A 26,331-nucleotide genomic window follows, 5' to 3' on the forward strand; every position below is an offset into this window, starting at 1 on the left:
CTCACTCCTTACTCACATGGAACTTGTACACCACTCTCTCTCTCTCTCTTTCTCTCTCTGTGTATACATGTATATATATATATATGTATCTTTTTCTTTAGTGGCTGGAAATTTTGTTTTTGTATTTTTTTTTCAATCTCAAACTTAGTTGCAGTTTGGATAGCGATATCAAATCAGATAATAATAGGATAAAATAAAAGTAGATGAAACAATCTGGCTATTCAAAGTCCAATATAATCATAGAATAGGCCATAAAAAGAATAAAATTATTAATTAATCAAGGCGCGACTCACGAGTAAAGCTTTGAATTGAATTGAATTAAATTGGAGAAGCCCACTTCTTTTAATGCACCCCTAGTCTATCTTAGCCTTCTCTTTTAATTAATGTCCTTTTCGCTATTTTCTTTGACGCTTTCCCATGTATTAACATTTTTTATTAAAATTTTGGATTGTCCCTAATGTTGCAAGTAAAATGTTTCAATCATGTTGGTGATTAATGTGATGTGTGGATTGAAAAATTATTTTATTTTATAGTTATAATTTTTTTAAATTTTAAAATAATAATAATATTAAAAAAAATAATATTATAATAATATTTTATTTAACTCTTAACTTTTATCTAAAACTATTTCATCTCATTTCACTATACGAACAATCTCTAAATTCTCGTAATTTCAACTCTTATTTAAAAAATATATATACTAACTTATATTATTTTTTTAATGATTAATGTTACATACAGTTATTTTTGTATATTTTCTGTACACTCCACTGATATGATTGATTTGATTAATTTTTTTTAATACACAATCAATCATATAATTGGAGTGTATAAAAGAATATCTAAAAGTAACTGCACATAAAATTTTTATTTTTTAATAATACGATTCCTTATGATAGATTGAGAGTATCACATGTTCATGTTCTAAAACTATCTAATAATTACTCATCAAATACTTGCGAGCAGCATCCATTGTAGAGTGGTTGGAGGGGTGCGTTTCCATTTATTTATTAATAAAAAAAATTAATTGTTATTTTTTTAAAATAATAATATTATTTTCAAGTTCACATGACAAAATTTCTTACTTCTTATGCTTTAGAACTGATATATTAAATTTGTAAAACATGTCATTGGATATCACACAACTTTGAGCACACAATAACGAGTTTTTTAGATTATTTAAGAGAGTATGAATAAGTGATTATTTAATTGATAAATTTTATGCAACTCATTGAATTAATATCTAAAATCTTTTAGAATACATGAAAATCTCAAGACCATTTTAATAAGAAAAAATATATTTATTATTAAATATTTTATCATTGATATTAGATGACGAACGGTGAAGATTCAGCCGCCGGTTTAAACGTAAGGGTTTGTGCAAAATAATATTGTTTCTCATTGGGGGTAAAAAGAGAAAATACTAGAGTCTGAGGGTCATAAATTTTAATAACTAATTCGTAGGGACTCGAGCGAAAAAAGAAAGACAGAGACTTCCCCTCTGTTCCACACTGTCCACTGTATGCTTTCAAAGTCCATTGAGCAGTAGAGCATTACCCCGACACAGCACAGACAAAATTCAACACGAAGACAACCACAAGCAAACAAACGAGCGAACAAACCAAGAAACCAGAATGTAATGACAGTAGAGTTTGTGTCTGTTTAGTTTAGTAGTGTGTCTACATATATCCCACCTTTGTTCTCTTTTTCATCCTTTTTAATCCAACCCTTCTTTTCTCTAGATTTTGTTGGGAAAACTTCAAAGGGTTTGTGCCTTTTTTTGTGGGTTGGTCTCTATATAGAGAGGGAGGGAGTGATGGAGGGTGGTAAGAGAGGGGAGGGAGCAGGACCATCATCGGGAGGGTCTTCATCGGCTGGAGGTGTTGGTGATCAAAGACCAGAAAAGGAAAAGGAAATGAGTGTGAAGCCAAGTGGAGTTCTGGGAGGTGTGGGAGAAGAAGAAGAAGAGGAAGAAGATCATGATGAGGATGCTAAGGATGATAGGTTCGTTGCTGGTTTTGTTCCTGGGCCTTTGGTTTCTCTCAAGGAACAGATTGAGAAAGACAAGGTTTTATTTTTCGTTCCCATGTACTTTTCTTTATTCCTCATTCTTCTTCTCTGACGACGTGATTGCATTTTGATGTTTGGGTTGCTCTATCCCGGAGGTATCGTGCACTCAGATGCTGGTGTATATAACGAAATGATTTCATTTTTCTGTTTGGCATCCGGTTGCTATCCTATAGATCAACTTATTAATCTGGGTTTAGTTCATCAATGCCTTTATTGTTGGGATGAATGCCCTAATAATCCAATTTGAACGAAATTTTGCAATAATAATATATGTCTCGTTTGAATGTTGATTTTCTTTACAGGATGACGACAGCTTAAGGAGGTGGAAAGAGAAGCTGCTTGGTTGCTTGGAAAGCGATTTAAATGGTTTGTACCTGGCATTATCCTAAGATCCCGCTAAATGTTTTGTTCCGTATGATATGATGGTTCTTTTCTTGACTTCGTGTCTTCTATTATTAGACCAAATGGAACCTGAAGTCAAGTTCCACTCCATCGGGATTATCTCTGATGAATTTGGGGAGATCACTTCTCCCTTGCCTGTTGATGAAAGTCGGAACGGTCACGTGTTGTTCACTCTCAGGGAGGGATCTCAGTTTCGGCTTAAGCTGACATTCAGTGTTCTGCACAACATAGTTTCAGGCCTGACCTACTCCAACACAGTGTGGAAAGGGGGAGTTCAAGGTGCATAATTTTCATTTTTTCGTATAAACTGCAGTTCTTATTCTTGAAATTTTAAGTTGAGAATTTGTTAAAACATAGAAAAAAGTTCAGATTTTGGGGTGAAAGTTTCTTTCTCATTGTGGGCTAGGAAGCATTGAGAAAGCAAGTTGCCTGTTAATAGCAATAATAGCAAATGCAGCCTGATCAGCTTATACTGAATTCTTGGATATTGCTTCCTTTTGAAACCTTCAAAAACTTGCACTCAAACACCTGGTGCTTGATTAGTATTTCCCCCCAGATGCATCTCTTATCTACAAGAAATCAGTCAAGCTGAAACAGCAATTGTTTGAAAATAATGATGCAAAATCTAGGGCAACTGATAATCAAAATGCAGAATCACATCAACTTGCCATCTGCTTATTGCCATTAACTGAAATGTTTTCTTGTTCTTGAACGTTGTGATGGGTACAATTTGCCTTCTCTTCAATTGATGTATCAAATATTCCACTCTTTTCAACAACTCCTCTACCTATATATTTTGTAATTTAATTCTTATACTCAGTTACTCTGTTCATCTTTTTTCTTTTCTCCACCAATCTTCTTTTGGACTCAGTTGATCAAAGCGAAGGAATGTTGGGCACTTTTGCTCCTCAACCAGAACCATATGTGCACACCCTTGATGAGGAGACCACTCCATCTGGTGTGCTCGCTAGGGGAACCTACTCAGCAAAGCTCAAGGTGTGTGGAAATGAAGTGCATGTGTGTGCTTACATTGATATATATATATATATATGTGTGTGTGTAATATGTTCCTTGCAACTTCTATAGCGACCTAGATAGGTCTTATCTCTTGTATACCATCTTGTGTACTTGGGTTATGCCTATTATTATTAATACTACTGTTTTACTTATCAATATATATATATGTAATATGTCTGTGTATGCATGTGCGTGTGGGTATGTGTATATTTGATGCCTGTGCGTGTGCTTATCTTGATATTAAAGTGCATATGCATACTTGACTTTGTCTTGTGTTGTTTAGCTAGAAAATCTAATCCCTTCCCTTTTTCCTTTCTTTAATAATAGCAATTAATTGATACTTTTCAAAATATTAATTAATCAATCATCCATTCACTAGTATTAAAGAGTGCATGATATGCCTACTTGGAATAGCTTATGCTTTTCTGGGTGGAGAGACTCCGGATTTTTTGATTTAAATTTCTGATAGGCCACAGTCATTCCTTGGCATGCACAAGATCCATAAAATTTGCTTCCTTTTTATGGGCATTAAGGGAGTGAATTTTGAACATTTTTCATCTTTTGTTCACTCACGGTGTTCCTTTTAAGGATGCTTCTAATGAAAGCCCAGATTATTGGACAGTCATGTAGGGCCAATCTGTAGATCTACAATTTGTTCTTTGGTAAATTCTTTTGTAACATAATACGTAGTATTGAAATAACTGGCAACCATGTGGGAATTTACTTCTGTGGGGATGCATGCGTTCACCAAAATAACTTGTCATCAAAACATTGTGACAACTATTAGATTTATATCATCTGGATTGGATATAGCTACCGCCTATCTTGTTTTCTTAATAAAATCTTTGATTACTTATTAAAAAAATAATAATCTGAATTGGATGTTGCACACTTGTATAATTTATTGTGACATGTTAATTTTTCTTTTTACCTTCTTTACACAGTTTGAAGATGATGACAAGAGATGTCATTTGGAACTCGAGTATTCCTTCGAGATCAAAAGAGCAGCTAGATGAGTTTTGCCAAAACAATGTTTTGTTGTCTTCTGTTTTACGTATTTTTCCATATTCTTTTCTATTTCTTTCTTTCTCTTTCTCTTTCCCCGCTTGTGAACTGCATACATGCTTGTTTGTGATGATTAGTTGAATATTGATTTGTAGGTTTGAAACAAATTAGAGTTGAATACAAATTTCATGACTTTGAATTGCATTCTTCTTCTTGATCAAAGGAAAAGTTGCATTCTTGATGCATAAGCTCTTGAAAATTTCTTGAATTGCTTTGTAGAATTTTCAAATTGCATACTGCCATTATCAAAGATTTTGGGTTTCATAACTATACATGGGAGATTTTTTTTATACGTACGTACGGATATTAGTAATACGCATTTTCATCTAAGACAAGGGTTAAAAACGACGACAACAACACTTTTCTATATATATGAATATTAATTTGGCACTTGACCAGAATCCACGAACTTAGTGCAGTAGTCTAAAGACCTTGCCGCCCATGACGCCGCCGATGGAATTTGAATCAGAGAGGGTAGTAGACTAAAGACTTCACCAACTCGGAAGATATCCGATACCATGAATTCTTATTTTTGGTACTAGATTGGGATATCGGGCTTCTCTCATAAGGGAGGAATAATCAGAACTGTTTAGTGAACTTTCATAAGTTCAAATCCAAGGGGGACACAAAGATTCGTAATATTCAATGAAAGAAGAGTCTGCACTTGCACAGAGATGATGATAAAAGAATGAGAGGCATTGTTACATGTTTATACAATTCTAATTGATCAATCTTTGAAGAGAAGTTTCATAGAAATGGATGGATACTCCCAGCTCTAATGCCATTATCATGGGCTCAAGGTGGAGACTACTTCCCTGCATTAGAACATTTGACTTTTACATTTTAGGGTAAAAAGAAAAGACCTCCTTGAATCATATTACATGTATACAATTTTAATGACTGTCTCTTGAGAATGTTAGCTGTGACTACTTGGACCTGGAGAATGTTATTAGCTACAATGGGGCTGGCAATGCAAAGCTGCAGTAAAGGCTGAAGGATGAAGCCAAGACAGCAAGTTAAAATTGCAGCAGGGACGAGGGCCATCATATATATATATATTTAGAAGACTGTATATGATGTCCCTACTCCCCTGTTGTGCATGATAGAATCACTGAACTGGATGAATTGTGATTTCGAACAAACTGGACCTCTCGTATTTGTGAAGTATGTGCCGTGGCAAGCAGCTGTAATAGGACAAAATAAAAATATCATTGAATGAACAAAATCATATATATATATATATAGAAGAAAACACAATTATTACAGATAAAGACGCTTTTAAGATTTCTCTCAAAAAAAAGACGCTTTTAAGATTACTGAAATAAGCTAATTTAGTTTTTCATAATCTTGTCTAAAAATTTTAGTTGTAGTTTTATAATGTCTTGATACAAGTCAAATCTTTCATTTTCATTTTTCAACCCATAATGACCAGAACAGATATAAGGCTGAAGCTGGGAGAGTTGGTAAAATGCTGGACAAAAATTCTTGGTAAATTACTTAATAGCATGTGTGAATCCTAAGTTTGAGGACAATCATCATGCTTTGATCTTGAGGAAAGTCAAAGCAGGCTCCCAAAGGAAATTATTGTTCATCAAGAAATCTTCGTGGGGACTCTGCTAAAGTGCAATCAATTTTCTTCCTAAGCTCCTCCTAAAAAATTCTAAATTATGCTCAACTGCCAGTTCAAATTATACTTGGATTGAGAAGAAAAAACATAACTGGCACCTTCTGATCTATAGATAATGCAACTTCAGATCAGATGAAGAGTTCTTCACCCTACAGCTCTGCCCTAGATGAACATCCCCAAAAACATACCTGCATTAACATCCATCAAATAAAACAATAATAGCATGAACTAAAACAAATGAAAAGCACAAATTCCAATAAAAAATGAGTTTGTTCTGAAGGCAAAGAAATAACCTATATTCACAGTACTCAGGCCATGCACACCGAGCTTTCCCATAATCCCAATAACAGTCTTCATCCCGCAAAGGCCCACGCTTAGCTATCAGACATCTTATCAGTTAATATTGCTCAAGTTAAACTCCCTGCACCTGCCCCTGCCCCTCACCCTCTTCCTTCTTCCAAAAGAAATAATTAGATGAAGATTCACCTTTTGTAACAAAATTGGATTTTGCATCGGGATGAATATCATGCCACATCTGAAGCCACACCTCCCGCATTAGGACTGGGGATCTAACTATGTTCCTGTGATTTGCTACAAGAAGATTCAATTTAATGTGTATAATTCCTACTATTAACAACCCTTTTTCTACTAGTGTTTGGTATGAATCACGGTATGAAAGAAAGAAACAGACAATAAGGGCAACTCAAATTTGCAATTGAGAGATATTCCAGAAAAACTACAAAAGAGTCCAAATTCTTGACTAAATATAAAACTTCATGACAACAACCCGCCTGCAAATCATAAGGCAGGAATATCCAAAATTGAGAAACTAATCCTTATAAAAAATAACGATAATTATAAAACTTCTAGTAATTCATCAAAAAAATTATAAAACTTCTAGTATCATAGAACAATCCGGCCAGTTCTAAATCATCTTTAAAATATTTCACAAATTGAATATAATTCTTCCAAATCAACAAGAACCAGCCCTTATATTTTATATACAATTCTACCAGTTGTACATTGCATGTTGCATAGCTATGCCATGCTGTCTCAAATAACAAAGCAAATGATACAGTTTATAAGGGCATTATTAAAGTCCAAGAGCTATAATACACTGACATGACTATTTTCATGCACAATTCATAGATATGTAGCATACCTTTATCAAGCTCCCAAACTGCTGTCCTCCTTCCAGGAATGCTTTCCGAATCTTCATAAAAGGTGATGTACTTAGTCCTTGTTGATCTTGTCATATTGGGAACAATGTCTTCTCCATGATGTTCTACATTCAATTCCACTTGTACGTCGGACCCATCATGCTCCGACTACATTTTCAGAACAACAGTGGAATCATCAAAGCTCTCATAGAAAAAGAAAATTTTGGATGTTTAACATGTCGGCCCATAAACTGCATTTTCGTTTGTAAGACGTGTATGGATCTACAAGCAAATGGAAACATTACACAAAGGTAATAGAAGTAAATAAGGCCAGCCCATGGCGACAAGAAACATCAAAGACCAAGGGAAACCATTTAAACTCTTGAAACTGGAGACAAATGAGGAATATGTTTCAGGCTCCGCAATTCTCAGATTTAATTTTGCTTTTTTTTTTTTTTATGAATAAATAAATTATATTGATCAAAGAATGGCAAAGCCGGTTACACAATTTTGCTAAATCACAAAACTTACTCACTTGACTACAAAGCAATATATAACATGGTAAGAGCTCAAAGAACACAACTGAGACAAATTTACATCTAATAACATGCACCATGCATCCAAAATGTCATGTTATGTCTTACCAACTGATCTGATCAATAACAGAGATTTGTATTCACTTAAATATCATCCATACAGATTAAGCAACTGCATTTACTAGGCATAAAATCATAATGCATACACATAATGCAATTCCATACACTTATTGCACTCGCACAGGGACAACACACATGCTAACTAGGAATACCTGAGGAGCCCTTGTTATGTTCACTTTTGGTCCAAGCCAATTCTTGCACCATGAGAGGGAATGGTAGGGTACCTGTAAACAGTTGTCTTTTTCATAGGAAGCTAAAGCACTGTTGTGTGCAATTTATAAATTAAATATCAGAGGCCCAGACTGAAGTGTGGGAATCTGAACATATCTTTTTTTGATGAATAAAATCTGAACATATCTTATGATTAAATATATCCTATAATAAAACCAACAACACTATTTCTTCAACTTACTGCCTCATCCCCACTTGCAGCTCCTGCATTCCCTTCAACCAGATCCCCTGACCTACATAAATGTTGCAAATATGTATGTCACAGTTCATAGAGAGAGTGAGACATCTACATTCATATATTCCAACCTGTTCACCTTATCCATAAGAATAACATTTTTGACAAATTCTGTTCAATACTTGTATACACTGCTTTGTAGAAAGCAGAAACATAGAGCATAAGGATTGTGAATACAAAGCCAATGGGTAACATCACCAGTTTAGTCAGCCAAAAAGCAGGCATGGAGATGAGGTACGGAAAATTTGATTGACTAATGCATAAGTTAATGCACCATAACAACAAATGGGCCACAAGAGAGCCGCAGGGAAAATGGAGCAAAGAGCACCAAAAACCATGTCCACAAGTCACATGAATAAGACAACCAACAATCTAGCATTAGAGAACATCAGGATATCAACATCATCAACAGTAACAATCATTGTGCAGTCAATGTTAACTGAGGTTTCAAGAGTTGATAGGCACTTCTATTTTCCAGGCAAAGGTAGTCAATAGCCACTTGTTGTGGAGAATCACCATTAAACACGTGCACTGCAATTACTTTCAATATCTCATCTCACTAGTCTAACAACATCTGGTAACTAAAATTAACTTTTAACCAACAAAAAATCACCAAAACACACACAGATTTCCTAAGAAGCTTATTCTTTTTAAGATATGGTTAAATATGACAACAATTTTTAGCAAATATAATCCATGATAAGTTTACCACTTGCCACAAAATAATTTTTTTGATAGGATTATAGACTTGGCATGAATGACACTTACCTTGAGAATAGAGATCCTTCAACCTCAAAGATGACGTCTGTAATGATCCAATTATCAGGGTAAGGCTTACCGCTTGGTGCAAAATAATAACCAACCTGTATTATCATTGGCAAAATACCAAAACTATCATTCACCATAACATGGTAACCAGCTAGAAGATAGAACAGGCAATGACAAACCCCTAGCCATAAGAAAGATATAGCTTTGGATGCATATAACCTAATAGCTGTCCAGAAAGTCACTAAAACTGATCGAAAAATGTGGAGTTTAAATAAACACTGAATGCAAGAACTTACTAGAGAAATTATGATCCAATACAACTCATCAAAGAAAAAAATTATGATGCAATACAAAATCTCTAATTGTCTAAGCTAAAGAGGCAAACACACATTCGCCCATATGATTTCAGGAATATACACACATGTTTACAAGAACTCATCAAGAAACTAAAATCTATTGTTTCTAAGTCAGTATAATACCCACTAATGACCTTAGGATATCAAAGGAAAGGGAACAAATTTAACTAATGGTTTAAGTAGCACTCCCTAAAATTGAAGGTGTCCTATTGACTAAAACAAAATTTTAAGGATTACATGTTTCTCTTTTAAGAAAAATATAAATATGTACTATGAAGAACACAATTTTACCTCAGTCTTCAAATCTATTCCATAGACACAATAAACATTTTTTATAGGTGGTCTGTCCCAAGGTGTAAGTGGATTCAAAACAGGATCACCATGATATGACCTGAAATGCACAGCATTGTGAACACAGGCTATTGAAAATAGAACCAGAAAGCAGCACCATCCTATGCTTTCCAAAATAATAAAAAAATAAAAGAGAAGGAAAAAGAATCTAGCATTAGAAATTCTAATTAATATAGCATTTGGTATTTATGAATCAGCAACTACTGAGAACTGATTGCAGGTGCAGATAGAGAAGAACATCAGCAATGTAACAATCCGAAAAAAGCCCAAGCCACATCTGAGTTTGTATTTCAACATTACTAGTTAAGGCTTCTATTGAAGCTCCTTGGAATCATTATGAACCGTAAGAATTTCTCCCTCCCAAGTAATATGGGATCCCATTTACCACTCTCCTTTACTTAACTTGAGGTGTTATAAGCAAAGTGATTGTCTGACTGCAAATGCACATACTATGGCTCAATGGTAAACTACATCTATCTCATTTGGGTAGCGCCTCATGACTTATGACATGCTCTTTTTGTTGAAGTTTTAGACCAGACCATCCCAGTTGCAGCTCCATACAATCTCATAAAAAGATATGATTAGACACTTGCACTGAGTTATAGATTTTATACAGAAAAAGCCACACCTAAAATCATCAACACGTATTAATCTGCAGCTGCCACTCAACCACAAGTTTTTAAAGGAAAATCAAGGAACTAAAATTCTTCATTCAATTTGGCTTAGTCTATATAAATCCACCCCGTACAGAAGTTTCAAGAACATCCCATAGGAAGACAATATGATTATTTGTAGTCATATATAAGGATCGTGAAACCCTGAGTGACAAGAACACACCAGTAACGATTATCAGCATGAATACATATGTCCTATATAACAACCTCAAAAGCAGAGTAGTAATTTTTGAAGCCAACATGAAGTTGATATGGTCGAAATTAAAGGAAATATTAATTTGGATAGGTTGACATGAAGTTGCTTCATGGATAAGTGGAATGACTTTCAGTCCTAGCAGGAAATAATAACCGTAGAAGTCATAATAATTTGGCATTCTATGCAGAAAACCTGCACATCAAGTGGAAAGGGTTTGTTGGTGATTAGTAAGACGATACCCACTTCTCTAACTGGTACAATAGCCTCTTGCTATCTGGATCATAGTCCTCTATTGCTTTGAAAAAGGTTCCATCCGCAATTTCACGTGCAGAGAAGGATAACTGAGTAGGCAGTCCACATTCCATTCTAGACAAGTTGGTCTCAGCTACTTCCGAAACTGATGGATAAGCATCAAACCCTGATAATAAAAGATGTAGGAAGCATGTGGGAATGATTACACTACCACCTGAATGAGACATGCATGAGTCTCAAAATTCTTACCATGGATTGAAGGAATTTCAATATTGATTATATTTGTCGGCATCCCAGAAAAGTTTGAACGGAATTCCTGCTCTTCACAGTGATATGTTTGATGACCACGCCTGGTCACCCCAGAGAAATGTTTCCAATATGCATTATCTGACCTACAATACTTTGAAAAGGGCAACATCCATAATGAAGAAGCAAATGAATTGACCAACAACCGAGCTGTCCCCTGATACCTTGCAAGATGTACAATAAGCATGAGTTGGAACAGGCATCCTAGTTCAATATGGTAACCACATCAACCAAGATTGTATGTGGATGATGCACTTTCACAGTGTCTCAATCTCACTAAGAAGAAGAGTTCAGTCAATTGAGTTTCTTAAGACTGCCTGAACAGGTTCAAGTTGATTTAACTTCTGAAAGGGCACTGTAGGAACTTCTATTTTAAAAGTATGATGCACCGTGCAGTTACTAAAATAATAGAGAAGATTAAAGTAGTAAATATTGATTTGCAAGGAAGAAAATACACTTACATATAGGACAAGTGAAAAAAATAGACAAACAAGAGCACTGATAAGAACAGAATATAATATATATATTACTTAAAAAGAAAAAGTAAGAACATAATATTTTGAGATAGTCTGAAAACATGGAAGTAAAAGAGGTAACCTCAGAAATGGGAAGACCAAAAGTATCTCCAGAAAGTGTTGCTTTTACTGTCTGACTTGAACCAAGAAGAGGAGCTCCTGGAATCAACAAAACAAAAAGGCCACAAGAGCATCATCATGACTATCTCAAGCAACTAGAATTTTGAAGTAGATGGATTTTGATTCAAAGAGATTATACCAACAGCAAAATAGGCGTGAATGTGTTCATCCAGCCACTGCACATAATGTTTCGGAGGAATTTCTAGCTTTAACCACTCCAAAAAATAACGAAACACATGGTTACCCAGTGAATGGGCCAAGACGATGGAGGGACCACCACGGAGTTTACGAGCAGTTTCGAATGTCAGTCTGCAAATTTAAAAGCAATATTTGGAAATTCTCAACATCCCAAAATTTACCAGTAAATGAATCTCAACCCAACAAAAACTGTAAAATCTAAGTAAATTGTTCAAAGCATGGGAATGCCATCCATTGTAACTCTAGTTTTCTACGTAGATTAAAGTGACAAGAAAAATTCCCCTTCTCCTTCTCTCTCTCTCCCTCTCTCTCTCTCTGTTTTTTTTGGGGGGGGGGGGGGTGGGTTGATTTGTTTACAGGAATCCATTTAGAGACGAGAATCATAGCCAGTAATTATAGTAGGTAGTATAAATGTTTAAGTTAAATACGAACTTTAGCTTGTGAAAGTAAAGGTCTCGCTCCTCAAGCATTGATGGAGACAATCTCCAATCATATGGAACAGCAATAATTGCGTTAGCCTCAATACCAAACTCAACACACCACTTAATCCATTCTTTCCACACTGAAGAGAGAGGACCTGCAGACCACAGAACAACAAAATTTATTTAAGCAGGCCATACCGCCAGAAGATTAAAACATCTCCTGAGGATCTCAATCTCAACAAACAGAAGAAGAACATATGTCCATAGTAAAAGAATTTAAAAGGCATACCCGTTATATAGCCTGGGTCAAGTTCAGTTATAGCAGAAAGACCACTGTCTGGCCTAGACTTGCATTCTGGATGATCCGTTTGATTGTAAGGATCGAGCCACATGCACTTAAGCCAGCAGTTGACAGCAGAAAGAAGCTGCAGACAACGGAATGCGATTTTCTCAGACTATGGATATAAATAAGATTATTTGAACTCACTAACGCCCCTTTACCATCACTCATTTATATTTTTCGCACTTTCGCACGTATTTTTGTTGATATGCTAGCGTAATAAACACTGATAAACATAAATTAACTCTTTATCCAACTAAACTAAATGGTGACACAAAATGACATACAGCGCGCATATTTAGTTCCTAAAAAAAGCACCACAGTAACAATGCTATGCAAGCAATAATGCGATGCCAAAGCAGGAGATTGAGACAAAAACGAGTGGAATTAATCAGATTTCCAATGCTACGGGAAAAGAAAAACGAAAAGAACAAATACATACTTTTCTGGTGTCGAGCCAGACCAAGTCGAGAGGGTTAAAGTCGAGAGGGGAATAGGGGCAGTCGAGGATGGACCAGGCGCGGAGCTGGGTGGAGGCGAAGCCGGGGATTATGATGCCAGAGAGCTTGGAGGAGTCGCCGGAGAATTGGCCGGCGCTGGAGACGGAGCATTGGAGGAGGACCAGGAGGAGAGTGGCGGCTAGAGGAGAAGGACAAAACCCTCTCATTTGGCTGTACGTTGTTTCTGTCTGTGAGCCGTGAGGAAGGGGGAAGAAAGTCGAGAGAGCGGAGAAATAGATCATCGTCACGCTGACATCAGTCTTTTCGAGCCCTTTTGACCGTCGGTTGGCTCTGGAACCTTGAACCATTTGATTTTGGGAAAATGATATTATTACTTCTCAAATATAACTTCTCTATAACTCTTTTTATATTTAATTTTTTTTTAATTTTTTATTTTACTTAATGATTAAAAAAATGAGTATTAATAAAATTATATTTTTTTTAAATTTTTTCTTAATAGTTAAAGATGTTAAAAAAATACTTAAAAGAAAATAAAATAAAAATAAAAAAATTTGAAATGCACATAAGTGGTAAATAGATTGTAATAGAGTGGTAACTCTATCACTATCCTTGATTTTGGCCTCTCTTTTGTGCTCACATTGTATTTTTTATTTATTTATTTATTTTAAAACACAAAATAATGAAATAAAAACTTTATAGATAGTTATTTTTACGTATTTTTTATTATATCGATGTGATTAGTTTTATATTAAAAAAATTTAATATAGTTAATTATATTAATAAAATACATAAAAAAATATATAAAAATAACTGTATATAACATTATTCTTATATATTTATTTTTTCTCGTTATAGAAATGTTGGCATTTATATCTTATAAAAATAAATTTATAAATTAATTATTTTAAAATTTTATTTTATTTTAAATATATTTAATATATTACATTAATTTATAAATTTATTTGTATGAATTGAATATTTGAATTTAATTGAATGTCATATACAACGAAAAAGCGTGATAAGAAATAGAGAAGTTACTATATGCACTTAATTAATTGAATTGCGTAATGAATTTGTAGATAACATATGATCAATTCACAAATGAAATGCTGGTTTCCATTAAAATATTTTGACCTAGTTTGAAAAATAAGGATATATATATACACACACAAACATTTATCTTTGTATAGTTTTCCTCAAAATCAATTATGATTTTCATGGAGATTTAATTTTCATGGATGAAAAATCACTAGAAAATACAAAATTATGACTAAATAAAAGAAAAGTAAAAAAATATCATCAATCATATATTTGGATAAAAAAAAGAATAATACTTGATACAATTGTAGATTGTGAAAGCGCCGCACAATCATTTAAAAAAAAGTGAAGTCTATTATTAAAAACTTAGTTATTTTTTCATGTGAATCTCGTATTTATTTATTTTTTTAATAAGATTTTACGGTATTTACACACTCCACAACTGTAAATATCATTTATTTATTGGAATATGCTTGCACACTATTTATTTATATTTTTGTACTTCCCTTTTTATAATATACTCTTTCTTATGTTATTTTGCACACATGTGATATCCGCGACAATTACATCCATGATATTTTTCTTTATTTTGTCATAATAAATTTGGAATTCAAGACCTTGTGTACTCCTCCTACCTTTTATTAATATATAAATAAGAAATAGCAAACCACAACCCATCCATCTTTTTGGCTTTTGGAATTTTCTGATTCTTGAGAGTTCTATGGTTCTAGAAATTGATATAGAATTTTAGTCAATTACGCTTTAGGGGGTACCTCTCCACTTGTACGCCGCCATGCTACTACATCTAAGCATTGACAAAATTACACAACAACGTACCCATTTTTCAAATATACGATTAAACCCTTTGTTGAGGGTTTGTGCACTCTTGGAATTAGTTGAGATACTTATTCGGTGGGCATGTGAAGAAACCAAAGTGTATGTTAAGTCCATCTCAGAAATAAGCGGTGGATTGCCCAAGGTTGTTGAATCTATGCAATTTGCAATGTCATTTTGCTCTTTGTTAGAAACTCAGTCATTAGTGTTGCGGCCTTACTTAATCAAGCATATTCGTCCTGGAATGGAAGTGGTTTTACAGATTCATATAGACCACTATAAGAAATTGTATCTATCTTTACAGCAACTGAATCTTGGGTTTTGGGTAGATATCTTGTATCGGGTATGGTAAATGAAACTTGCTCTTCTGTCATGGTTGGGAAACAACTGGAATATTGCCTGCTCACTAGCAGCGGCCGGAAGTTTGTGACACTGTTACAGGTTTGTTTTATTTCCTTTTAAATTAATTTTAAAAGTGGATAATGCCAGATTGATTAAAGTAGACCTAATAAATAAAGAGTAAAAATTACCGGTATAGGATCAAAACCATTAGGTTAAGTGTTTGATTCAAATGCAATTTCACCATTTTTCAAAGCCACAACAATAATTCTTACCAAGCAACATCGTGTTGCATATCAAGAAACTACCATAAGTTTTGAAGCAGACAACCATCATAAGTATTGTTCTAGGAAAATGTGAACATGTTGAGTGCACTTTTAAGTGCTAGCTATAATGCTAGCTTCAAAGCTATATTTACTATTTGTGACTTACTTCTTTCCATATAAATGTAAAGAAGCATGCTATATTACTTTTTGGATTCAATCAGAAATGAAAAATGTTTATAATCCAGAAGGAAAGCGATTACATTCAACCAACCAATAGTATGTTAACTATTAGTTTGTTTGGTGACACATCAAGAAGTCAGGGTTACATTAATGTTTGATTTTGTCACCGTAAAGATTGTGTATTGTGTTTGGGAAATCAAAATTGTTGAATGGAAAACCAAACCAAATATAACCACTCTGCATGCGTCTTAAATAAAGCACGCTGTTGTTAGGTCATATGTACCTTGCAGGTGTGACTTGCTCTCAGGTATATCCTTTCTTCTATTCAGGCTATCACAGAGGATATCTCACCTCTAGTCGCCCTTCAAATGGATAGTCTGATCCTCAGAGGCCTCGTGGACCTCTTTCTGGAGTATACAATCATCCTTGAAAAAGCCATCACCTGTGATGAACTTGTCACGGAAAAGGGTGGTTCAAGAATCAATTTGGCAGAGACACTTACACAAAAGGTTTTTGTTCTGGTGAACTTATCAACATTAGAACAATTATTCTCTAACATCATCAGAAGTACATTTAGGAGCACGAGTCACATCAACCCTGAGCTAATTAGAAACGATTTAGTAGGCAATCAACAGAAGGAGCTTGATAGTTGTATATTGTTTATTCAAGAGGCTTCTTGTCAGGTTAGAGCTCATTTCTGCCAGCAATTTATACATGGAATGATGTCGGGAGCTGGCTCCAAATGTTATCTGGAAACTTGCATTGATGGACGAAAAGATCTCATGCCCTCCATTGCTTTTCAGGTACCCTTTATATGTATGTAAAGATTGGAAAAAATTTTAGTCAACACCTTGTGGGGAAAGAAATAATTCAAGAAGTATCGGATGGCTGTTATCATTTGAGAAGATATGTAGTTTCTTCACTAAATAATTGCTGTTTATATGGTCTTCATTTTGGTTTCTTTTGATCGGGTATTATTCTTGGAACTGAGGAAAATGGAAAAACTTGCTGAAGATTGTGTTTTTGAAGTAGGTTGGTTGATGGAACTTTTGAGGGAACTGATAGAGGCCATTTTTGTTTGGATATCCAACAACAAAGAGATCTATGCAATTCCTGAAGAAGGTTTGACTGTCCAACATTCTGACACTTTCAAGAAGGTACGCTATTTTATGGACATTGCATAGGTAAATGTTCTTTTTAAGCTTTCTGTGTGTGTTTCCACTGCTTCCTATTAATACATCTCAACATCCAGTTTCTTTTTTTTATAAGTAACATCCAGTTTCATGCATAGTTGTTCTTTTCCAATTCTTTATTAGCTGATCTGCTTCACCTACTTGCCTGGATCTTTATGAGTTTGGATCATTTACACTCAAATCTTTTAGATGCAAACAATCATTTTTTTGTTTTAGGAAGGGAAAACTATCATTTCTCAACTCACATTCGCGTGGGTTCAACACCTTTGTACAGAATCAAAAACCAAAGTAAGAACTATACTATTCTTTGACACTATACACGACCAAATTCACTGACAACTCAAGAAAAGGGAGCTCTGCCCTTTCTACAACCAGACAACCTTTTGCCTCCTTGGGAACATTTTGCAGCTCTAAGTGTTCACATGAAGTTCCCAGAGGCTGAACTTTGCAAAGAAATCTGCCATTTGGTTTGCCTCCCAGTATGTGTGCCTCACCTGTAAGTTCAAAGATTGCTTTGTAACTATGAGTTCCTCCCAAATGTCCATTACAGCCCACACAATTGTATGCCCATGGTGGAGTTTTTCTTCTCCTGAGTATGTGATATAACAATGTCAATCCTTCCTCACCATAGTTGAAAGAAATATTTCCGCTGGAGCATCAGATTTTGGTTCTCTTAGTCGTCTTTTGGGGGCATGTCAAGATTTAGACCTTGCAAAAAACAATAATGGATATTTTAAACAAACCTTTTAGGTGATTTTTCTAGAAGTTCCCTGCTTCCCCTCCAATGTTTTTAGATGTGATGGAATTTGTTTTCAGCCGGATTAAAGTTTGATAACAGCTCCTTTTTCCTATCTGTGTCATTATGTTTTGATGTTAGTTTGAAGTTGGAGGTTGTCTTGTGACTATTTTTGACTTTGATGACTAAATATGTCATGGTTACTCATGGATACCCCACCCTCAAATTTAGTTTGATGATGCATGGTGAGGGTTTTTAATATGTAAAAGGAATTTATGGTCATCTTTTGTCATAATGCTGAGTCCTCAGCTAAAATTATTTCATTGATGTTCCTTTTCCTATTACAGTTTGCATTGGATATGCAATTTCTTGTGGAAATCTCAAGATATGGGGGATACTTCTGCAAGAACAGCTCGGTTCTTGTAACTTATATGAAATTGGCCTTTCTTTCAGCTGGACTAAATCCTGAAAGGTGGGTGTATTATTTTGCATCATCACGGTATTTTATTGCATATAAAAAAGGGGGTTCAGAGTTGTAGATCACATACGTTTTAGGCCATGATTTTTTAGGTGATTATTTTGTACACTCATTATTTACTTAATTCTTTCATCGTATTAAAAAAAAAAAAAAAAAATTCTTTCATGATTTATTAATTCTCATTGAAGAAACTCAAAATGAATTTTTAAATTTTTTTTTTTTAAAAGAAGTTCAAGAGTAATTTTTTTAGCAGTTAAACCCTAATGAAACACTCATCTACAAATTAACATGCTTAGACATACACGCGCACACACACAAACACGTATATGCAAACATCATGTTTATATCAACTTTGTGTTTTGCTCTGCATGTTATGAGTGGAGACAAAACGGTGAACAGTGAGTCATGCACCGTTTCTTTCCTTAGCATATTAGGTGCCACTTGCAAACACGCACAGTGTCTGCAGCAAGTGACGCCTCAGACTCTTCCATAAAACACTGTACCGAAAAATGTTGTAGGTTGCTCAAGTGTGTGCTGACAGAGTGCAGCAGAGAAGTGTAGAGAGAAAACAGAGAGTGTGTGCTGCGTGTGTATGCAGACAGAGTGTGGGAGAGAAAGAAGAGAGAAACAGAGTGGGTGAGCAGAGAGAGTTTAGAAGAGAGATTTTGTAAAAAATAATTTCATAGTGAAATTACAGTAGCTGTGGACGTAGGCAATTGCCGAACCACGTTAAATTTCATTCCTCCTTTATTTAGAATCATCTCTGTGTCAAAACAGCTCCCAACACTGCATTCAGTAATTTGATATTTAACTTGTTTCAAGCTACAACTTAGAGGAGTTTTTCCATATTGTGATAAAATCCTCTGTATTGGAATTTATTCAACATCTTGGTAAGCCAGAAAACAATGAGCTGTTGGATAAGAGAGAATGGAGACACCTTAAACAGTGGAGAATATGCATACAGCTGCATCATATTTGGTTTTTTTCGCATACATATTACATTCTACCATACTACCAGGAAGCCATTGGGCTTTTATAGAAGAACCAGAATTGTTACTTTAATGAATCAAATCAGAGTATCTAATAGAAGATGGGTGCTTGTTTTTGCTTTTCAGAGATGGCATGGATGATGGATGGGCTATAAATGCTGTTAATGAAGCAATTGTTGGGAGTTGTTCTGACACAGAGACGATTCTAAATAAAGGAGGGACGAAATTTAACATGGTTCGGTAATTGCCTACGTCCACAGATGCTGTAATTTCACTATGAAAATAATTTTACAGAAAACTCTCTCTCACCCACTTTGATGCACTCTGCACACACGCAGCACTCTCTATTTTCTCTCTGCTCTTCTTTGCTGCACACTCCACACACTTAAGCTCTCCTATTTATAGGAGAGCAGATCAGTACGTTGCAGCAATTTGCTGCATGATTCTTGGGGAGGTGGGGAGGTGTCTAACAATACAAAGGAGCAAACGGTGCAACGGTGCATTCGGTGTCTTTCGGTGCACTGTTCACTGTTTTTGTCTCCACCTGCAACAATCTCCCACTTGGAGACAAATGAGTCTACATATATTCATAGCAACTATCACAACAACTTCAAGTCATGCCTTTAAGTACGAAGTCCAACTGAAGCTATACACAGCTTCAGTTTGTCAGCAGTAACTACTTTTGTGAACATGTCTGCTGGATTCTCTGTTCCTCGAATCTTCTCAAGTATCAGCTGTCCACTATCGAGAAGAGATCGGATAAAATGGTATCGCAACTGTATGTGTTTTATTCTGGAATGAAAGGCTGGATTCTTTGCAAGAAAAATAGCACTCTGACTATCACTGTGTAGAATGCATTTTTCATTCTTCTTTCCCAATTCCTCCAAGAATGACTGCAACCAAACCATTTCCTTCCCTGCTTCAGTTATAGCAACGTATTCCGCTTCTGTAGTTGAGAGAGCAACAATCTTCTGTAACTTAGAAGCCCACGATACAGCTGTATCACCCAGCGTATACACAAATCCAGTAGTACTTTTTCTGCTGTCAACGTCACCTGCTAAATCAGCATCTACATATCCCTGTAGTTTTAAACTTACTTTTGTAAAGCATAGTGACGTATCTGAAGAGCCTTGTAGATATCTTAAAATCCACTTGACTACTTCCCAATGCTGCTTTCCTGGATTACTCATGTACCTGCTCACAGCTCCCACTGCTTGTGCAATGTCTGACCTTGTACAGACCATGGCATACATAAGACTACCAATAGCAGATGCATAGGGTATTCTATTCATACATTCTTGCTCTTCCTTCGTCTTTAGCGACTGATCCTTAGTTAGTCGAAAGTGACTAGCTAAGGGTGTGCTCACTGGTTTCGCCTTATCCATGTTAAACCTTCTGAGCACCTTCTTCACATACTCCTCCTGCGAGAGCTTGAGAGTATCATTAGACCTGTCTCTAATAATTCTCATACCATGGATTTGTTTTGCAGCACCCAAATCCTTCATCTCAAACCGCTTTGACAACTGCTTCTTCAGTTCATTGATTTCCTCGATGCTTGACCCTGCAACGAGCATATCATCCACATATAACAGTAGGATAATATAAGAGTTGTCAAAGTTCTTCATATAGCAACAATGGTCGGCCTGCAGTCTTGTAAATCCATTACTGCATATGAAGTTGTCAAACTTCCGGTACCATTGTCGTGGAGCTTGTTTTAGGCCATACAAGCTCTTCTTCAGTTTGCAAACTAGATTCTCTTTTCCCTTCACTGAGAATCCTTGTGGCTGGTGCATATAGATGTCTTCCTCCAAATCACCATGAAGGAATGCAGTCTTCACATCTAACTGCTCAAGATGTAGATTCTTTGCAGCCACAATTGCCAACACTAGCCTGATCGTTGTCAATTTTACAACTGGAGAGAAAATGTCTGTGTAGTCGACACCTTCTTTTTGTTGAAACCCCTTCACGACCATTCTGGCTTTGTAGCGCTTGCTACCATTGTGTTCTTCTTTAATTCTGTACACTCATTTATTGTGCAAAGTCTTCTTGCCTTTTGGAAGCTTAGTTAGCTCCCAAGTCTGATTTGACATCAGTGACTCCATCTCATCTTGCATGGCTTTCTCCCACTTGATCGAATCTTCAATTCGTTGAGCTTCATCATAACTTTCCGGTTCACCACTATCTGTTAGCAAGATGTAGTATAGAGATGGTGAGAACCGCTGTGGTGGCCTGATTGTCCTTGAAGATCTTCGAGTAACAGTGAGTGGTGTACGTTGTTCGATCTGTGTATCGTCATTTTCTTGATCCTCGTTCTGATCAATGTTGACTCGAGTAACATCAAAGTCAACAACCTCAGGTTTCTTTGGCTGTTCCTCAGATTCAGCTTGTGATTTAGCTTTGTACAAAATCTGCTCATTGAATATCACATTTCTACTTCTGATGATTTTGCGATTTTTATCATCCTAAAATCGATAGCCAAATTCTTTATCACCATAACCGATGAAAATTTTTTTTCTAGATTTGGCTTCTAACTTGTTACGATCAATAGAATCTATGTGAACATATGATAAACAGCCAAAAACTTTCAAATGGGAAAGATTTACCTTCTTTCCGCTCCAGACTTCCTCTGGTAGATCGAACTTTAAGGGAACTGAAGGTCCCCGATTAATCAAATAGGCTGCAGTGTTAATTGCATCAGCCCAAAAACATTCAGGCAATCCTAAATTCAGCCTCATGCTTCTGGCACGTTCGTTGAGAGTTCTGTTCATGCGTTCAGCTACGCCATTCTGCTGCGGTGTCCCGGGAATAGTCTTCTGAAATCTAATCCCATTTGCAGCACAGAATTCTTTGAACCCTCCGTCGATGTACGCTCCTCCATTGTCTGACCTCAGACATTTTAACTTCAAGCCTGTTTCATTTTCAACCATGGCTTTCCACTTCTTGAAAGTATCAAATGTGTCAGATTTATTTTTCAAAAAATAAACCCATACTTTCCTGCTTGAGTCATCAATAAATGAAATATAGTACCGCGATCCTCCAAGAGAAGCGACTGGGGATGGCCCCCACAAATCTGTGTGCACCAACTCCAACTTTGTAGATTTTGGAGTTCTACCATTTTTCAGGAAACTAACTTTTTTCTGTTTCCCAAAAATGCAACCTTCATACATGTCGAAATCAGTTGATTCGAACTTTGGTAACTTCCCCTTGGATAATAGTACTTTCATTCCTTTCTCACTCATGTGACCAAGCCTTTGATGCCATAGGTTGGCATTTGCATCAGCAATTGCAATAGTATCTCTAATACTTGAAGTCATGTATAGAGTACCTGTTTTTGTGCCTCGAGCTACTACCATAGCTCCTTTTGTTATCTTCCACGTGCCACCGGTAAATAGTACCGAATGCCCATCAGCATTAAGTTGTCCTACAGAAATCAGGTTCCTCATGAGCTTGGGAACATGTCGCACCTTCTGTAGCAACCATGCACTTCCATTGGGCAGATTGATTGGTACATCTCCCATGCCTTCGATTTCTAAAGCTTCACCATCTGCTAAGTACACCTTCCCGAAATCACCAGTGACATAATTCTGCATGATTTCTCGGTATGCTGTAGTGTGGAAAGAGGCTCCTGAATCTAACACCCAAGATTCAATTTGGTTGTCGACTGAAAGAAGTAAGGCATCTTGGAGATCTTCTGTTGTGGCATTAACAGAGTCATGCTCATTCTTCTTCTTTGCTTCCTTGCAATTATTTTTGAAGTGGCCAATCTTGCCACAATTCCAGCACTGTACTTGTTTTCCATATTTAGATTTACTTCTGCTTCTTCGGGACTTCGATCTGCCCCGATTTGAACTTCTACTAGCTCCTCTACCTCTCGTCTCGAGGTTTAAAGCAGAACTGGAAGTTGATGCTTCTCCCGTATCTCTTCTGCGAACTTCCTCGCTAAAAATATGGTATCGGATATCTTGATACTTCATCTTTGTTTTGCCATAAGAATTGCTGACAGCTGTTCTCATGGCCTCCCAGCTCTTTGGCAATTGAGCTAGAGCAATTAGTGCACGTACTTCATCATCAAATTCAATCCCCACTGAAGCTAATTGATTGATGATGGTGTTGAACTCATTTAGATGCTGAATAACTGGAGTTCCTTCTGCCATTCTCAAGTAGAATAGCTTGTACATCAAATGCACTTTGTTATTGGCTGATGGCTGCTCGTACATGTCCGATAGAGCTTTCATCAAATCCGCCGTGGTCTTCTCCTTTCCCACATTGTGTGCAACTGATCTTGACAGTGTTAGTCTAATGACTCACAACACTTGTCTATCAAGGAAACTCCAATCTTCATCGCTCATGTCATCTGGCTTTCTTCCTAGGAGTGGAAGATGTAGTTTCTTCCCATAGAGATAATCCTCTATCTGCATTCTCCAGTAGGCAAAGTCTGTACTGTCAAATTTCTCGATACCAATACCCTTAGCTTCTTCTCCAGCTATAACTTTACAAATGAGTTCAAATTCAAACAAACAAAGATCACCGTTGCGTCCGAAACACTCGAATTAGCTGGAAACGAGTCCAGAATGATCCAAATAGTTTGTCAGCACTATTTGATCGTCGCGATGGAACTCCAACTGGCGTGATCTAGCCCAAATTGATCTGCAACATGTGGATGGTTCAGATCTAATGTACTGATGCTGAATCTCAAAATTTCGATCGTACGGATGAGTCCGGAATGATCCAAATAGTTGGAAAGCACTATTTGATCGTCGAAATCGGACTCCGAATGGCTTAGATCTAGCCAAAAATAGATCTGAAAAATGGACGGTTATGATCTGTCTGGCGCGTGAGATACACGCGCTGCACAGTGCGCGTGGGCAACGAGCTGGTGCGTGTACTACATGCGCGTACAGTACTGTGGCGCGTGGGGGAGAGTGAGGCGCGTGTGTCTCTAGGGTGCGTGGGGGAGCATGGGCGTGTGTCCTTCATGCGTCTTCAACCTCTGGCGCGCGTGGGGGCGCGTGAGCGCGTGTGGTGCACGCGTCTTCAACCTCCGGAGCGCGTGGGGCGCGTGGGTTGCAGCAGATGCACGTGCCGATCTTCTAGGGGCGCGTGTAGTCTCGTCCGACCTCCGTTTTCGATTCCGTTTGCGGCAACGGATTCGTCTCGACGTGAGGAACACCGTGGAGTTGTCAAAAATTAATTTTGATCAACTTGAATTTTCGGACAGCTCGAACCAGTGCTCTGATACCAGTTGTTGGGAGCTGTTCTGACACAGAGACGATTCTAAATAAAGGAGGGACGAAATTTAACGTGGTTCGGCAATTGCCTACGTCCACAGATGCTGTAATTTCACTATGAAAATAATTTTACAGAAAACTCTCTCTCACCCACTTTGATGCACTCTGCACACACGCAGCACTCTCTATTTTCTCTCTGCTCTTCTTTGCTGCACACTCCACACACTTAAACTCTCCTATTTATAGGAGAGCAGATCAGTACGTTGCAGCAATTTGCTGCATGATTCTTGGGGAGGTGGGGAGGTGCCTAACAATACAAAGGAGCAAAAGGTGCAACAGTGCATTCGGTGTCTTTCGGTGCACTGTTCACTGTTTTTGTCTCCACCTGCAACAGCAATAACAAAACTACTGATGATCGAAAAAAGAAATATGCTGTCGAATGATGATTCTATTGGTTTTGTTGAGGAGGAGGAATTGCATGAAAACCAATCTGAGCATGTGAGTGACTCTGAGGATGATGCTAGGAGTTACTCAAATGATTCCATGAAGTCATGTGATGATGTAGAAGGTAATACTGCATTGGAAGCCGATTTTAATGAAGAAACAATGATAGTGAATAGAGAGTCAAACCCTCCTCAAGAGTTCTCGGATCTTGTTGAAGAAGACGATGGTTCTGGGGATAGTTCTGTGGAAATAGAAGATGTTTCCTCCAAAAAACCAGCTAATAATACAGAATCTGTGGATATCAATAACAAAGAATCTGGTGGGGAAACTGAAGGCTCTTAACTTACAAAACAAGGATATTGGGTCGATAATTGACAGCAGCTGAAGTTTCTTGTCTCACTTGGAAGGGGCAAGTTGGCTGGTTTGATGTCAATGAGATAGTTAAAAGAAGATTTTGGATTATAAAATTAAAGCCTTTTGAGATGTTTTGAATTATTAGGTGGCACAGCTGGTCACTGGATTTTCTAGCCTCCATTAATACACGAGATTGCTGAAATGCAGAATAACAGTTGTTTATTTCTACCAAAATTTACTTACTTTGATAAAATTCTGATGAGATTTACAAAATAAATACTCTTTCACAATGCTTTAGTTTGATAATTCAGTAGTGTTCTCATGATCTACCATCAATGTTTACAGCTTACCCATCAAAATTGATTACTTTATTTGTTTAAAATGCCAAACTTGCACCCTCGCAATTGAATAGATATTTTCCTTTTCATTTTTTTCTTATCATTTTCATGTAAAATTTATATATTTTTATCGAGTTATACTATTCATCATTCTTACATTTTATATATCATATTTTTTTAATTTATTTATTTATTCATAAATTAATTAAATTATTCTATTTATTATTCATATATCATACATTTAATAAAAATAAAAAATATATATTGTGTAATGTGGGGGCGAGGAATGGAATTTTTCATCTTCGTTTAACAAAATAGGAATGCAGGCTGGCGGGAGTTCCCGAAAATTCGTATACGAAAAAAAGCGCGCACAGTTGAAACGTCACCGTTCGGACGCCCCCGCAATCAAAATGTCAAATCCCTCTTCCTTCGCGCGCGAGCGTTTCGACCTTTCCTTTCTTTACTCTCGGAAAACCACAATCTCAGCCGTTC

General features: G+C 36.4%; 2 protein-coding genes and 1 pseudogene across 4 annotated transcripts; 2 read left to right on the plus strand and 1 right to left on the minus strand.

Moving 5' to 3' along the window:
* The first annotated feature begins 1,567 nt into the window (after positions 1–1,567).
* Positions 1,568–4,698, plus strand: LOC122305374 (rho GDP-dissociation inhibitor 1-like). The gene is made up of 5 exons (XM_043117866.1): positions 1,568–2,068; positions 2,373–2,436; positions 2,530–2,751; positions 3,344–3,468; positions 4,434–4,698. The coding sequence occupies exons 1-5, from the start codon at positions 1,817–1,819 to the stop codon at positions 4,503–4,505; spliced, it is 735 nt and encodes a 244-aa protein (XP_042973800.1). The 5' UTR covers positions 1,568–1,816; the 3' UTR covers positions 4,506–4,698.
* A 478-nt stretch (positions 4,699–5,176) lies between these two features.
* On the minus strand, positions 5,177–13,773 carry LOC122305373 (phospholipid--sterol O-acyltransferase). Of its 3 annotated transcripts, none has more exons than XM_043117864.1 (16): positions 13,404–13,773; positions 12,911–13,046; positions 12,632–12,776; positions 12,141–12,310; positions 11,964–12,040; positions 11,310–11,523; positions 11,052–11,226; positions 9,879–9,978; positions 9,232–9,326; positions 8,410–8,461; positions 8,150–8,221; positions 7,344–7,509; positions 6,668–6,772; positions 6,475–6,559; positions 6,280–6,369; positions 5,177–5,738 (listed from the first exon to the last, which is right to left on the minus strand). In XM_043117864.1, the coding sequence occupies exons 1-15, from the start codon at positions 13,767–13,769 to the stop codon at positions 6,288–6,290; spliced, it is 2,040 nt and encodes a 679-aa protein (XP_042973798.1). In that variant the 5' UTR covers positions 13,770–13,773; the 3' UTR covers positions 5,177–5,738; positions 6,280–6,287. The 3 variants fall into 3 exon arrangements, 2 of the variants coding, with proteins under 2 accessions (XP_042973798.1, XP_042973799.1); XM_043117865.1 differs by having other exon boundaries at positions 6,273–6,369; XR_006241133.1 differs by lacking the exons at positions 5,177–5,738; positions 6,280–6,369 and having other exon boundaries at positions 6,511–6,559; positions 6,668–6,762.
* A 1,480-nt stretch (positions 13,774–15,253) lies between these two features.
* LOC122304971 lies at positions 15,254–26,301 on the plus strand (annotated as a pseudogene).
* Positions 26,302–26,331: the final 30 nt, after the last annotated feature.

Source organism: Carya illinoinensis, chromosome 3 (genome assembly GCF_018687715.1).
Source record: "Carya illinoinensis cultivar Pawnee chromosome 3, C.illinoinensisPawnee_v1, whole genome shotgun sequence".
Lineage (NCBI taxonomy): Eukaryota > Viridiplantae > Streptophyta > Magnoliopsida > Fagales > Juglandaceae > Carya > Carya illinoinensis.